The sequence below is a fragment of the Bacillus rossius genome, chromosome 1 (assembly GCF_032445375.1).
Source record: "Bacillus rossius redtenbacheri isolate Brsri chromosome 1, Brsri_v3, whole genome shotgun sequence".
In the NCBI taxonomy this organism is placed as follows: Eukaryota; Metazoa; Arthropoda; class Insecta; order Phasmatodea; family Bacillidae; genus Bacillus; species Bacillus rossius.
This window is the reverse complement of record NC_086330.1, coordinates 153,156,770-153,171,743: the sequence shown is the minus strand read 5'-3', so window position 1 is coordinate 153,171,743 and position 14,974 is coordinate 153,156,770. Positions and strand designations below refer to the sequence as shown.

Genomic DNA, 14,974 nt, shown 5'->3' with positions numbered 1-14,974 from the left:
CTGCGGTACTAATAATTAAAAATATCTCGTGGCTTTTATTGAGACATGAAGTCTATTCTGAACGTGGCGTGCACGTTTGACGTTCTTTATCCTTTGAACTGCCCTTGATGCGATAACCGTACGAAGTGGCGCAACTGTTAAGGCCCCCACCTGTCTGGGTTGATATATGGTGTGCAGAGCTTCAGGAAAAACAACGCGATTTCAAAACTACTCAAGATATCCGAGTGCAGTCTGTTTAAGAAAAGCATTTAAGAATATTTTGAGTGTCGATAATTAGTTTTGTTTCCGGATTAAGTTTTTAAACTGTATTTTTAGAAGAGTTCAAATGGCTAAAAGGGCTGTTTTCAGAGTAATTGTAGGCATAAATCAAACAGTGAAGATTATCAAAAGCATTTACGGGTCTTACATTACACTTTTATATTCATTTCTCCGCCATGTAATGTTACGGTCACCTCTGAAATTTCACAGTTCTATGCACGACGAGAAGACTGCGCGCTAGTTTCCCATGTTTTCTCGAAATCACTTTAGGCTAATGCTGGGATAGATGCCTACACCAGGGTACAACCGATTTCTTCCCAAACGTTTACTGAAATATATCATCCTGGTTTTAACATTTATTAAGTCCTAACAGTGTATATCGATTGATTTCCGTAATGTACATATGAAAAAGCATAGCATGTAATTTAATGGGACGACTGAAGTAAACAATCACCGGCAGCTATAAATAGTTTACCGTGTGTAGTCACTGGTGTTTGGAATTTAATTAATTTTGGGAATGGTTACAACTGTATTAATGCTGTTAATATACACTATGTTCTTTGTAAATGTCCTGATTTGTGATATATACTCAGGAACGGCCTCGTATTGATAATAAATTATAGAAAATTCAAGTTTGCCGGGGAAAACGAGAAAATGTCAAATTTCGAATTTTACTTAAATTTAATAGGATTTTAAAATATGACTTATCGTATGATAGCCCAATTTCACGTCGTAAAACCCGTTCATTCCTGACTTCAATTACTAATACTACAAGAGCAGGCACTTTATAATATCAGACTGTTGAATTTAGCCCATTTTGGCCATTATATAACATATACTCTTGTTATCTAGCAGCCTGTAATTGTTATGACATGAAATCTGTTAAAACCAATGTGGTGATTTCAGATTCCCATTTCTTCCACTTTCGTATAGTCAGTCAATCTGTAATGACATAGTTGTTGGGAAAAGATTAAAGGAAAAATAAAATATTGACGTTCAGTGAACGTAAACCGTCACTGCTTGCTGTGGACTGTGGACTTTAGAGCGGTCGTCTGACGGGGTAGAGGGGTGAGTGATGGAGAGGGGCGGACAAAAATAAAAGACGAGCGGAGAGCTTGTTTGTTTGCATTTCCATCCGCGGTCAAGGTCAGCCGCCCTGACGGAACATCCATCAGGAGCGGTGAGGAAGCGTGCGGGGTTTCCCCTGGGTGCAGCACGCGCTACTGCGTCACTGAGGTGCGGGATCCCCCCCCCCCCTAATCGAGCTAACAGACAGGGAAAAGAACGCACCCGTGTGAAAAGTCGGACGCGGCGGTGTTATAAGACAAGGCGGGCTGCATTATCGCCCACCAGTCAGCATGGAGACGTCGCTTGTGGTGTTGACTTGCGTCCTGTCGCTCGCGGCCGTACAAGTGGTACTGGCCAGACCTGCGGGTAAGATGCGCCATTCGTCGTTCGGCGAGGTTCTTTCTGGTTTCCTAAACACGGGGGTTGGCAGGCTGGGACGGGGTTCAAACCTCACCATCGCCTTATTGCGACGCCCAAAACTTTTGCGAAGGTGGTAGTTGACCTCGCCTGATATGCTGGATGAAGAGTATGAATTATATTTTCCGTCGATAAACACAGTCACCTGCATAAAATGTTTTCACAATGCGAACGCTACCTTTCAATAAATGTTTTGGGTGTCGCGCAAACATGGCGCAGAACATAAGGTGAACAAAGTTCGGCTTCACGTAGTGCCATCTTCTAGTTTTTTATTGAAGTGAAAACTTATTTAGCCACGTTGAGCGTTTTTTGGTAGGGGCAAAACTTATGGGTTCGCGTCACCGACATGCTAGTGACGTGTTGCGCCAGACTGGCGAATCGCAGCGGCCTGTGAACATGTATACGCATATATACACTAATACGCATATGTACACTAATACACTGTATATACTCGACTGTATCATGTGCGTCTTGGACTCTTTTTTGGATGGGTAAAATCTTGTGAGTTCGCATCACCATCATGCTGTAGTAGCAGTTAGTGAAGTTAATTTGACCACGCGAAAAGTTTAATTTGTGTATACTGTGCATTGTCCAGTGAATACATCACCTAGGTCTGACATCACTGGTAAGTCATAGCTAGGCAATGAATTTTTACTTAATTTTTACATACCACTGACATCTGCTGTGACTAAAAAATGATGTAAGAATAAATGATATCATGCTGACATCGTACTAATATAATAACAAAATCATTTTCTTACGTACATTTGACGTATAAATTGTCATATTACACATTTAAAAACAAAGTTCACTTCTGTTGACAGTCCCCATGACTGGCTATAAGCATATATATTTTTTTAAATCTATAAGTTTTATTTTTTTTATTTTAGGTGCCTAGATCTGTCACGCTTTAGAAACAAATACTTTTATTAATATGGAAATAACAGTGTGTAATAAATAACGTAATAATGGATTAACTTGACAAAACATTTGAAAAGAAATAGAGGAAGCGATCACCCATGAACATGTTCCTCGCGAAATCCATGGAAAACTGGCATCGGAATGGACAAACGGAGATCGTAACCAATGTTCTCTGGACTGAGTCTTACCCATGCTCAACGTAAGATAAATCAAATAGCTGTGCCGGTTAAAACGACCATAGTCTATCCATTGGAAACTTCAATTGCTTCTTGCGTTTGTACTTCATTTAAACACATCAATAATAAACATAATCAATTTAGAATAAGGCATATCAATACATAAAGTATATTTTTTATAAAATAAACCTCAATCAGTTCACTTAGTACAACATAACAATTATAGGTGTTTAACCTGCTGATCGAATGCATAAGTATTTTTTGCGGATGAATGAATGAATATTTTAAGCATATTCTTTCAGTTATTTTACTCAATAACAATTAGTCAGAAAATTAAAATACCCAACGTCTTTAAACAAACAAGATAATATATAACTGGTTAAATATATATATTTTTTATGAAATTACATTAAATAAAATGTAATTATCTCTCGCTTCATTTGGACTGATATACGTGTTTTCAGCTTCATTTCCAGTGTTTGAAAACTTTCTAAGCCCCTGTAGTGGGGAGCCCATGAGGCTAAATGGGGATTTGCTAGAACGTTGTGGGGACCGCTTGGATTTTGAAGATTAGATGATGGGAAGAATAAAAGGTTATATAATGTTTTCTCTTTCAACGGTGGGGGTAGCGTCTACAGGTTTTCAAAACCATCGCATAGAAATACTTGAGCGTGTCAGATATTGATAGTTTAGGTGCCCCAACGTATCTCTGATATCAAAAATATACTAATCTGCCGGCTTGCGTGGTGGTGAGGGTGGCCATCCAAGAGGGAAAATAATTATAAAAAAAATTATTCGAGCTCGTCAGATATTCAGAGGGGATGTTAAGTGAACCCTAAAAATGCTCCCATACAAAAGACTGACGATTCGGAAGTGACGCAAGCTCGTAACGAATTTTTGAAAATTGAAAAAAAAAATCGCCATATTTAAATACTCGAGCGAGTCAGATTTGTATACAGACGGTTCAACTTGATGTCCCAATCGTGCTAGCCTAAAATATGACGATTATTTGGAGGAAAATTCTTAATCTGACGGCTAAAAAAAAATTATGATTTTTTTTTAAATAACCATCAAATGTGAGATGAAAAATTATGTAGATATTTAGAATTATAATTTAGAAAAAATTCTAAGAAAATGTAACTAATATATATATATATATATTTTTTTTTTTTCAATCTTCATCGTCATCCTAGAAATTATCGTCATACTGCAAATCTACTGATTCAATTGGGTCGTCGATATAAACTGCGGTTTCCATATCTGTAACAATAAATCGTTATAACAATTAATAATATTTTATTTATTCCATGAAAAGCGTGTTATTAAAGTATTGAAATGAAATATACCTAATGAGAAGTATCTCCTAGAATAACTGGTGTTATGACAACATCTTCACAGGCTTCTGGTAGCTGATTACCAACGAACCAGGGGCGAGAGAGTCAGAGATAGGGAAAAAGTGAAAGTGAAAGTGAGGAGTGGAGTGGGTAATACATGCTTTACCGCAGCTGCACGCACTGAATTTTAAGACGATTTTTGTTACTTTGGCTTGTGGAAAACGGTTGATTACATTTCTTCCCCCCTATTTTTTTCATTATTTCCTTAAAAATAAAAATAATAAAAATCTAACCACACTCGAGAGTGTCAAAACGATTTTTTTTTGCAAGTTTGTGACACTCCCACTTCCTTACGTTACGCTCAAATCGTCAGATTATTGAAATGCATACTTTTCAACTAGTAATTAACCCCCCAATCTGACGCGCTTGTGTATTTCTAACGATTGATTTTTTTTTTTTTTTTTTTGCTATTCTGATGGGTTGCCCTAGGCGCACGTTCCTATATAAAGGGTTTATATGTGGTGGAGGCACTCAACAAAATGCCACTGCCGCTCTCGAGTAAATCCCAAAATCCCCTATTGGGCTCCCCTACTATTGGCGATGTCCGTACTTCCGTTCCAGACTCACAGGCGTGCGAAGCTAACAGCACCTTCATGTTGGACTGCAACACGTGCTGGTGCAACAGCGATGGCACGAGCTACGGCTGCACGAAGAAAGGCTGTCCCCCGGCGATAGAGAGGACTGGCAGTGGAAACACGCGCGTGGCTAGAAGTGAGTACATGTGCTGCTTCAGATCCTTGAAAAAGTGAATGTTAACTGATGTCTGCAATTTTTTTTTTGACGTTTTAAATTATTGCAAGTGTCGTTGCATTCGCGAAAAGACGAGCCACTAGCATCCTTTCATGCAACCTTGTGAGCTTTGAGTTATTTTCTGACACTATCTTTGAATACAAAATTAACGATAATCGGTTCTTAGCCAGACAACTGCCATCTACGAACATTAATGTTTATCATTTTCCGTCATATGATTAACTTGAACGTGTAAAATTTGCCGAAAAAATATACAGAGGATAATTGTAAATGCAAAGAATTTACTGTCAAAAAATTATTTCTTTGTTGATAAGCCATGTTCTATTAGCGCCGAAAAAAAAAATTAAATATCGTTCACAGCTAGTTTCTCACTCTTTTAATTAATAATGTAGTTTATTGAGGCTGCATCGGTAAAGTAAACATCTTTACTGTTCGGTAACAGCAATAGACTTACTTGCTACTTAGGTCTACATATTTCACAACAATTTTTCTCGAATAGGTTTGTATTTCTTGTTAATATCTCCTATCATTCGAAATATATCATAAAAATACTAAAATTAGTTATTTAGAGTACTACAAAACCAATTTTACACAAGAGCAAAAAATGTATATCTTATAGAGAATCGAAGTTGGCAACTTCTTATATCATACAAATTTTACGATGTGATTAATTTTATTTCCAAATAATTGCAAAATTAGTCATTTAGGATTCAAGTAAAGGAAAATTTTATGCAAATTAATTTTGACTAGATATACAAATGAAAAATAAAAAAGCTGGAAAAAGAAGTTGCAGGAACAAATTTAATAGAGGTGATGCAAACGGACAAAAATTTAAATTATTTTCAGCCAATTTTTCTTCGAAGAATAAGATAGATATTTCTTTAATAAACACCTTAAAAACACTTTAGTAAATTTATAAATAAAAATTAGTATATAGGGTAACATAATTAATACTCGAAGTTATAAGCTAGAAGTTAGAAGTATAGAATGTAGGTATGTTATTAAATTTAATTATTGAACCTTTAAAACGTTAGATTTCAAGCTGTTTGCATGAGATTAAACGTAGAGATTAGGGTGTTCTGTCGCTAGATTACGAAATTAAATATTTTAGACTCAGTCCCGCAAGCTGTGCTTGTTTCTAAATTTTTTCTTATTACTATTAATTAATGGATTTTCCTGTTAATATATGCCTAAATCTCTATTGCATTTTTTTATTGGGTCACCAGTTTTCTCACTAGAAGTTCACCAAACTTTATTTACGAGCTGTTAAAGTTCCCGCAATTTATCATCGTTATGAACACTTGTGAGTCTTTTACCGCAACTAGATAATGATAAATAAATATCGGTTGAGAAAATTGGCTACGAAATAAAAATAGAGCTAACATGCTAAATGTTTCATAAAAATTACTGCAACACATGTTTATTAATATGGTTTTATATTAAGAATGTAGCGTTGGTGCCTAAATATATTACAGGTTTTCGTAAAATTATTAACACTTTTGATCTCTTTGGATGTTAAAATTTTGAAAATAGGATTCCTGCCTTTTAAGAAGAATGAATCTTTAAAATACAAACTATTAAGCTCGAAGTTTTGAGTACGCTACCTTTCTTCTCTCTTGTAAAATATATCTACAGAAATTAAGGCTAGCTACAGAATACCAAAATTTTTATAGCAGCATGTTCGTGTTATACATTAAGAGTATTTTATTTATCATGCTGTAATTTGTAATATTTAAAAGTGTTGAGTTTGCCATAAAGGTAAACATAAAATCAGAGTGTCACTACGCTTGATCTATCGAACATAAACATGCCTCGAGGTCAATCAAAAGTTAATATTAGGTCAGTGACACGCTGAAGGTCATTCACATAATTCGTGTCTCCAGCAACTAGCCTAAACCCTGATGCCACAACTTGATTTTTTTTTCTCGCTATATTACAGATACGAAAACTGTTTAAACACCTAAAACCACATGTCTAGGTATAATAGTGATATTAGTCCTGAAAAATCTCTAACTTGTATAAAGTCATCTAATGTAAATGAATCAGTCATTTCAGTAACACCTCATATGAAAAAGAGTTTATTTCGAGAAAAAAAAATCCTGTTACATTATTACAGTCATGATCTATTTATATGTAATTCCTTTAATGTACACAAGTAGGAATCTGCATTTTATGATTTAAGAAAGAACATTTACTCATTTTTACATATTTTTATCCAAACAATGTCATTACCTATGTTTTTTTTAATGTAATTATAGTGCAAGGTGCAGTTATTTAGAATAGAATAATCTATAGAAATATTAGGTGTAAGTAAAAAAAAAATGTATGATTGGTCGCCATGCATGTTGGAAGTGAAACTTCGCACTTTAATAATCGACTTAAAAAATAAAATAGAATTGGAATTAAATAATTCACTTGAATAAACACTATATAAAACTCGTATTTTGCCAGACCGTAGTTGACAAAAAGAAGAGCTAAAATCTATGACATTATTATTTTTTATAAAGTTTTAATTATTTACAGTTTTGGTTACGGTTTGTGCACATCATCGTCTCGGTTTACCTTCCTGGCTGTAAGGAAGTTTCACTTCTTAAGTTTTCATTTTAAACCAAATTGATTTTAATGCCTTATACTTAAGGTTACAACACTTACTTATTGGTTATTTCATTATTGACGGCTACACGTCTTCTTCATTCTCATCCCAATAGGTATTTTGAAATGAAAACACTTGCTGTTAACTATATTTTATCAGAAAAAAAGCAATGTGTTGTGAGTTACTTTAATGCAAGCGTGGAGTTGTCGTACCATGAAACAGAAAGCACAAAAGGCTTCTACTTTCTTGTCATCACCCGGCGGCTGCAATGAGAACAAGGGACTGAGTAATTGAACACGTTTAAAACTGTTTCAGGTCGCGCAACGGTCTGCGCTCCGTACTCGACCTACAACGACGGCTGCAACACGTGCAGATGCAACAAAGACGGCACAGCTGCTGCCTGTACTTTGAAGGCGTGCCTTGAGAAAACCATTACACCAAACGCCTAGTAAATCACACTGCCGCATATTTATTTCATACTTCTGTTTCAAAATGTAGCGTAAATAAAATAAAAGTATTTTTTTATAAATGTCGATATTTTTAATAAAAATTATATCCCCATATTCCTTTACAAATACTGTACAGCTTTGTATTATATTTTATATTTAAATATCGTGTTAAACAATAGAAAGAACAGAATGTCATAAGGAAAATATATGAAGATCTTTTTAACATTGTTAGATGGAGATATTTCGTACGCCCACTTACTGAACCTTTCAAAATCATCTACTACCATGCGGTTTTTCATGTCGCAACTTAGGTGTAACATTGAATACTTAATTACCCTGTTCGTAGCAGGCAGTGTGATTACAAAGTTTAATATCATAACTTAAATCTTATATAAATAAAAAGTTGTTATTATTTTACTATTGAAAAAGTAAAGTTTTGTAGTTTGGTAGTGACTTTAGTAGGTAACTAGCTTCATATGGATGAATAAAGTCGTACGTAGAGGTTATCATACGGCAAATTTCACCATTTAAAAAATACTGTTGCTTAGGGAACATACATTAAATTCCATTTATAAATATTTCACACAACGACACTGCCTATGTTTGAAATGTCAGTAAGTAATTAGTTGCATATGCGTATAGGTTAAATTTTATAACCACGATATAAATGTAACGTTTTACTCACTGTAAGCCTGCAATGATCTCTCACTGTGGTCTTCTCCGTATTTAGTTACAGATATTGTTTTGTATTATGGAACCATATATACCTTTTTAATTATTAAATAAATACCACACCCTTCATAAATTATATAGATTTATTGAAGTGGAAGAACTTTTAAATAGGTTCAGTAATTTTTTAGTTTGCGTCTTACATACGAGAAAACTATTTCATGCTCTCTCTCTTTGTAATATAAGTGTAGATAGCAGTGCTTATTTTTCACGCTGAGCTTCATACAGAAAAATCCGTCCCAAACGAAGTGTCGCAGTGGTAACCACTTAACACGTGTTCGCAAGTGCGTGGTTGAGCTTCGGTCCAATACTGACTGGCCTCTTTTTCCTTCATACGACTACTGGCAAACGTTGTAATGGCTACTTAGGTCTGTATTCCAAGACATTCGGGAAAGATAGCGAATAAGCACTGCCTTGTTGGGATAAAACTGTAAACAAACTCGCAGATCGTATTCCAGAACGTGCCCAAACCCAATCCCTGTAAGTTAACGAAAAAGCAAACCGCTTTAATAAACTGTGCCCTGCACGAGACTATAAACTGATTTCAAAGCTTTCTAGCGGACGTTTGGCAACCACCAATACATTTGCTACGCCAAATATCATACAGATAGCAGCACTATCGTGCGAATTAAATTGTGTAATTTTAATTTTCTCTAGTACTTTTAAGGTTGCAATTATTTTTTGATGTGACCATTAAAATGTACAAAATGTATTCCAGATTAGTTTCGCTATCATAAAGTTTCATTTGGCTCATCAACATGCTTGGTACGTCTCCCAATGATCATAAAAATGACTATATACGAGTTAATGGCGCCATATGAAATTCAGTCATCTGGGCGAAATCAACAAAAAAGACAGCTCTGCGCATGAGCGTAATTTTGTCAACAGCACAGCAACAGATAAGAAACCAATATCAGTTGCCTAATTATAAGGGACTGGCCGTGTCCTATCGTGCACTAGGAATATGGTTAAGGTACAGGTGTAGTACATTCAACACCTAAACCCGTAGTCTTGTGTCTTGGAATACCGACCTTAAATAAAAGTTTCCGTGGTCGACATTTTTCCTAATGTTCCTTCGTTGTGCTGGTTGCATGTGATCGTCTTAACAGGAAGAAGACTGGAACCGAAAGTGGCCTGATGGTTTCAACAATTCTAAGGACATAACTTTATTTTTAACTTTTAACATTTGAAAATTGCTTTTTTATGCAGGTATCACACTTTATGAGATTTACAAAAAAATATTGTAGCATTATGTCTATTGACACAATTATAATCGTTTTAATAATTACAAAAAAAAATAGCGAGTCCTTCAGTACTGGCCAGTGATTTGTTAACATCAAACTACGTTAACGAGCAAATTCATGTGTTCTCATGTTGCAAATAAACTTATAGTGCGAAACTCGGCCCTCGCACACGAAATTAAAATTAAATTCTATAAAGAAATGCCGAGCGTGTTAAATTTATTTGTAAATTGTGTTTTCAAATATATTTCTTGGCGTTTCTGGACCCACCTCTAAAATTCGTTGCCGATACAGCTATGTTGATAATGGAATCATTCAATTTCCAGAGCGAAACTTTTATATATATATATATATATATATATATATATATATATATATATATATATATATACATATATAATGAAACGGCTCAGATACAAATATACAAAAAAACTTTTAAAAATACTAAACCCCGGCATTGAACCTAAGTTTTGTCAAGGAATTTTATGAAAGTACTGTCCATCCTGTTAAAATTTACCAAACAGTTAATTCCATAATGTTTCCCTTTGGCTGTATGAACGTTGGTTCACGCCATCCTCCTCACATGGCAACACCGTGTTAACAAATTTCCGTTCCAAGCAACTGAGGGGCCTGACTGTGGAGGCTGGGCTTGCTGCTGCTGTGCAGCCCGCCTATTATCCCGCACGTCGCGGCGAGACTGTCGCTCGCGCCTCTTGCGGACGTCGGGGGGCAGGTGACGGCAGGTCTCCTTCTTATAGGCCTCGCAGCCTCTGTAGTTTGCGCAGTGCTGCAGTTTGCAGTGCGCGCACTTCTTAAATTCTAGGTTGCCCCCATTAGGGCAGTCGGGGGCGCGGTGTGGCCCGCTGCACCACCGGCACACTGGGGCTGCGTGGCAGGCCTTGCCAACGTGATTGTAGCGTTGGCAGACGTTACATTGGGCGAGGCCTGAGGGGCGACGGTAGTCGTCGACACGCACAAGCATTCCGGCAAACTCCTTGAGGGCGTAGATGCGCTCAGAGTCGCAGCTCTGAGGCACCTCAATTACTAGTGCGTCGCACTTCTCGCGGCGCTGCCGGTTCTCCAGGAACCAGTGGTTCTGGACCGGCAGATTCTGGGCACGAAATTCCTCCTGGAGAAATTCGGAAGGCGTGTGGCGGTGCACCCCGCGCAACACGAACTTCTTGGGTACCTCGTCCCTCTGAAGGAGGACCGAGTGTTGGGCGCCGATGGCCTGCAGTGCCTTGACTGCCCTTTGGTAGTCTGGGACTGAGGCCACGTTAACTTGTATTTCATCCCTCCCGCGGTTTTGGCAGGTGAATTTTTCCTGCACGGCCTGTTTTAGGGCGGTGTACACCCTTGGGTACTGGTGCCCCTGGTCGAGGAAAACGAACAGGGGCTTGATGCGCGGCGCTCTCCTGGCGCTCTCTGTTGCGGTTGGTTGTTGAGGGCGGGGGGCGGGGCCCGCCTCGTCATCACTGCCTGCACCGGACACCTCCGCGTGCAGGCGTTTTGCTCGTTTTCCAGCGGCCACTGTCCAGCCGCTGGATTCGTCATTGATGCTCGGCCCTGAAGGGGCCTCGCTGGCTGCCATCTTAACCGATTCACTCGTCATGTCGTCGTAGTCACCTGGCGCTCGGGTACACCCACTGACCGTCCCCCGGGGCTAAGTTAGCCAGGTTCGGGCTAGGCTACAGGGGATCTATCTCCCCGGGTGTTGCCGAGTTCGTTGTTCGTCAAAACTTACACCTGGCGCAGCTTACTTTTACCGCCTGTGTGCATGTAGCACACAGGCACCTTTCAAAACCGCTGGGTAGCACTAAGAAGTGCTAACCACAGCTTGGGCGTCGTTGATCTAGAAGTTCACGGCGAGCAGCTCCGGGACACGTCTGTCCACCTCCGTAGCGCAGCTGGAACTCCGAAAAAATCGAAAACTGTCTTGTGTGTTTTTTTTTTCCTAACCTAAATTAAAACTAAGTGTATTTGGGAGGGGTCTGGGTTAGGGAGAGACTCTAAGTGCGTCTCAGGCCGAAGCCTATACGCTCTAATCATGCAGGGGTTAGCCATGCGGGAGAGGGTGCATGCATCGTGTGCTAGGAGGGGATTGGCCAGCCATGGCAGCAATTGGCGCCATGACTAACTCCCCTCACTGACTATTCTAGACTAAAAACTAGATAAGTTGGGCCCAGGTAAAACCTGCATAGACACAGGGAAAACCCTGGGCACTTACATGCGGGATGCAAAAATTCATGCATTATTGGCAAGCAGGTTGATTACGGGAAACAGAAGGATGGTTCAGGATGAAGAGTTGGACAGAGTAGAAAAAAGTCTACCATGCGAGGGGTTGTGGGCTTGCACATTGCTGTGCACATTGTTTGGGCAGTACTGGTTGTTTCGGGGGCGACTTTAGTCGCTTCTCTCTCTGGTATGTTGCGGACGGTACAGAGAACTCGGCCGGCACGTGGTGGCGTACTGGTTCGAGGTTATTGTTGTGCACCGCGCCACGGGAGTATATTCGCAAGGAAATGGCGTTCTTATAAGTACGTATTATTTTAATTACTAGTGTAAATCAGTATATTTAAACAGTGCTGTATGAATATTGTTTTAGCTGTGCAACTAAATATTTATTGCTGGTATGATACTTTTCACGCTTTAGTTTGACATTGGTAATTATTTGTCATGAGTTATTATTTGATCAACTAAATCACACACCGTATTATAGTTATGAGACCACGAGCGTGTAAATATTTCGAGTCCAACTGAGAATATGCTAGTTAAACGAAATTCAAACAAATATCGTGCGTGGAATAATATTAATGTATACCATCTGAAACAATTATTCTCAATATGGTCTCGTGGCCATGTGGTTAACATGGATGACTTCCAATCCATAAGCTATCGATTCGAATCTCGGCAGCTGCGAGTTTCTTTTTTGTACTTGTAAAAATAAATACGGCGCACGCAACATTTCAAAAGTAATAAATATATTTGAATTAATGAATGCAAATAAAAGTAAATTGTACATTTCATTTCACTCCTCCTTTGTATCCATACAGAATAGTGATAATTCAATAAAATTGATTCAATTTTATTCATAAAAGTATGCAGAGGTAGATCTTATCATACAAAAGGTAGAAAAATTTTAAAAAAAAAATTCTTCCTCAAAGAATATAATATTTTAATGCCTAAATGGTTTGGTTGCAAAAACCTATTATGGCTCAGTCTCAGGCCGAATATGATATTTCCTTTTCTTCGGGATCAATCATTTCATCAATGTTTTGTTATTACGTTGTCACGTTAAACTATCGTCCGTAAACCGACTTTAAAGACAACTAATTTTTTTTAGTGAAACTTCTTTGAGCGCGATGAGAGTAAAATTTCAAGGCCAAAATCAATACGTTTCCGTGAAACATGGTTGTGAAACGATTTCTGACGCTAGTAGTTGCGGACGGTGCAGAGAACTAGCGGGCCGTGGGCTCCACGTGGCGGCGTGCGGCTCAGGTTGAACCCCGCCATGCTGCAGGGATAGGCGGGTCGCGGCGGTAGGCACCCGCCTGCGCCTGACGCCACCCGACTTGGGCAGAGGGCAACACAACGGGGTTTGAGCTTATTGCGCACCGCGCCACTGGCGATCTTCACAAGAAGAAGTTGTTCTTTCAAGTACGTATTATTTTAATTAGTTGTGTAAATCAGTATTGTTAAACAGTGTTATATGAGTATTGTTTTAGCTGTGTAACTAAATAGTTTTGCTGGTGTAGCGCTTTTCGCGCTTTAATTTGACAGGGTAATTATTTGTTAAGTATTATTATTTGATTTAGTAAACCATACACCGTTTAATAATTATGAACCCACGAGCATGTAAATATGCAGAGTCCAACTAAGCATAAGCTAGTTTTAAAATGTTCAAACAAATCCCTTGCGTAAAATATTAATTGTTTTTATTTTCACTTTGTGGCAATATGGTAATAATGTACAGAACAACTGTGAGGAAGGTCCGTGCCGTGCCGTGCAGGAGCGGCGGACATGTTACTCATTGTTCAATCATTCGACGGCAGAACCTTATCAATGCCTATGAATACACTGGAGTATGTCTATGTAGCCTAATGGTTAATTCTGTAGCACTGTAACTCAATGATAAGGTATTTGTAGAACTACAAATTCAGTCTAGAAAAATGCTCGATCATATATATACATAATATAAAAATAAATTAAAAACTAATTTATTAGTATAATAAATCCTAGCTTTAATATTTACTAAAAAAAAAATTGTGGTTTGAGTATTTCAACAGTGAGTAATATTTATTGTTAATTATGAAATATTGATTAATAATTATTGATATCCTGAGCAGTTTTTTTAATTGAGTAATAATTTTGTTAGTTCAAGTTTATTTAGAAAAATGGTCTTTTCTCTTTTTCTCTTGCGGCCGTTTCACCCCTTACGGTATACTTACGAGTCGAGGTTTGAATTGCCATAGAAGTTTCATTTCTATTACAAGCATTGAGTTAACATGCGCTCATTTATTTTCTACCATTGCAATTGTTAGACGACTTTTCCTGTCAGTTTGCAATGTTAGCGCTCTTCCATGTTATGTTTCGGCTCAAATTTTCTTAACCAAATATTTAAATATTATTTATTAGCGTCAAATAGTCGCTTAAGTGTTCATAATTATTATCTCTTGCGTGAAAATATATATTTAAAAAAAAATTGTATATTACTGTTCAAATAACTGGTGACAGTAAAAAATGTAACAGAGTTAGTAATAGGTTTACCTACAGGAAAATCGCTTAGTTAATACTAATGACAAGAAAACGAAATAATTAACTCAGCGTGTGAGGCTTGGCGTAATGACCTCGTTGTCAACGTCACGTAAAGCCCAGCACCATGACGAACATTTGCATTCGTATTCAATCAAAATTCCTACCATCGCAGGCTGAAGTCTGAATTTATCTTTACTTTCCCTTTCCATTTACCTACCAAGTC

The 14,974-nt window shown here is 37.8% G+C and overlaps 1 protein-coding gene across 1 annotated transcript; it reads left to right on the top strand.

Moving 5' to 3' along the window:
- The first annotated feature begins 1,560 nt into the window (after positions 1 to 1,560).
- On the top strand, positions 1,561 to 8,106 carry LOC134546301 (protease inhibitors-like). The gene is made up of 3 exons (XM_063389023.1): positions 1,561 to 1,692; positions 4,796 to 4,945; positions 7,893 to 8,106. The coding sequence occupies exons 1-3, from the start codon at positions 1,617 to 1,619 to the stop codon at positions 8,024 to 8,026; spliced, it is 360 nt and encodes a 119-aa protein (XP_063245093.1). The 5' UTR covers positions 1,561 to 1,616; the 3' UTR covers positions 8,027 to 8,106.
- The last annotated feature ends 6,868 nt before the right edge of the window (positions 8,107 to 14,974 follow it).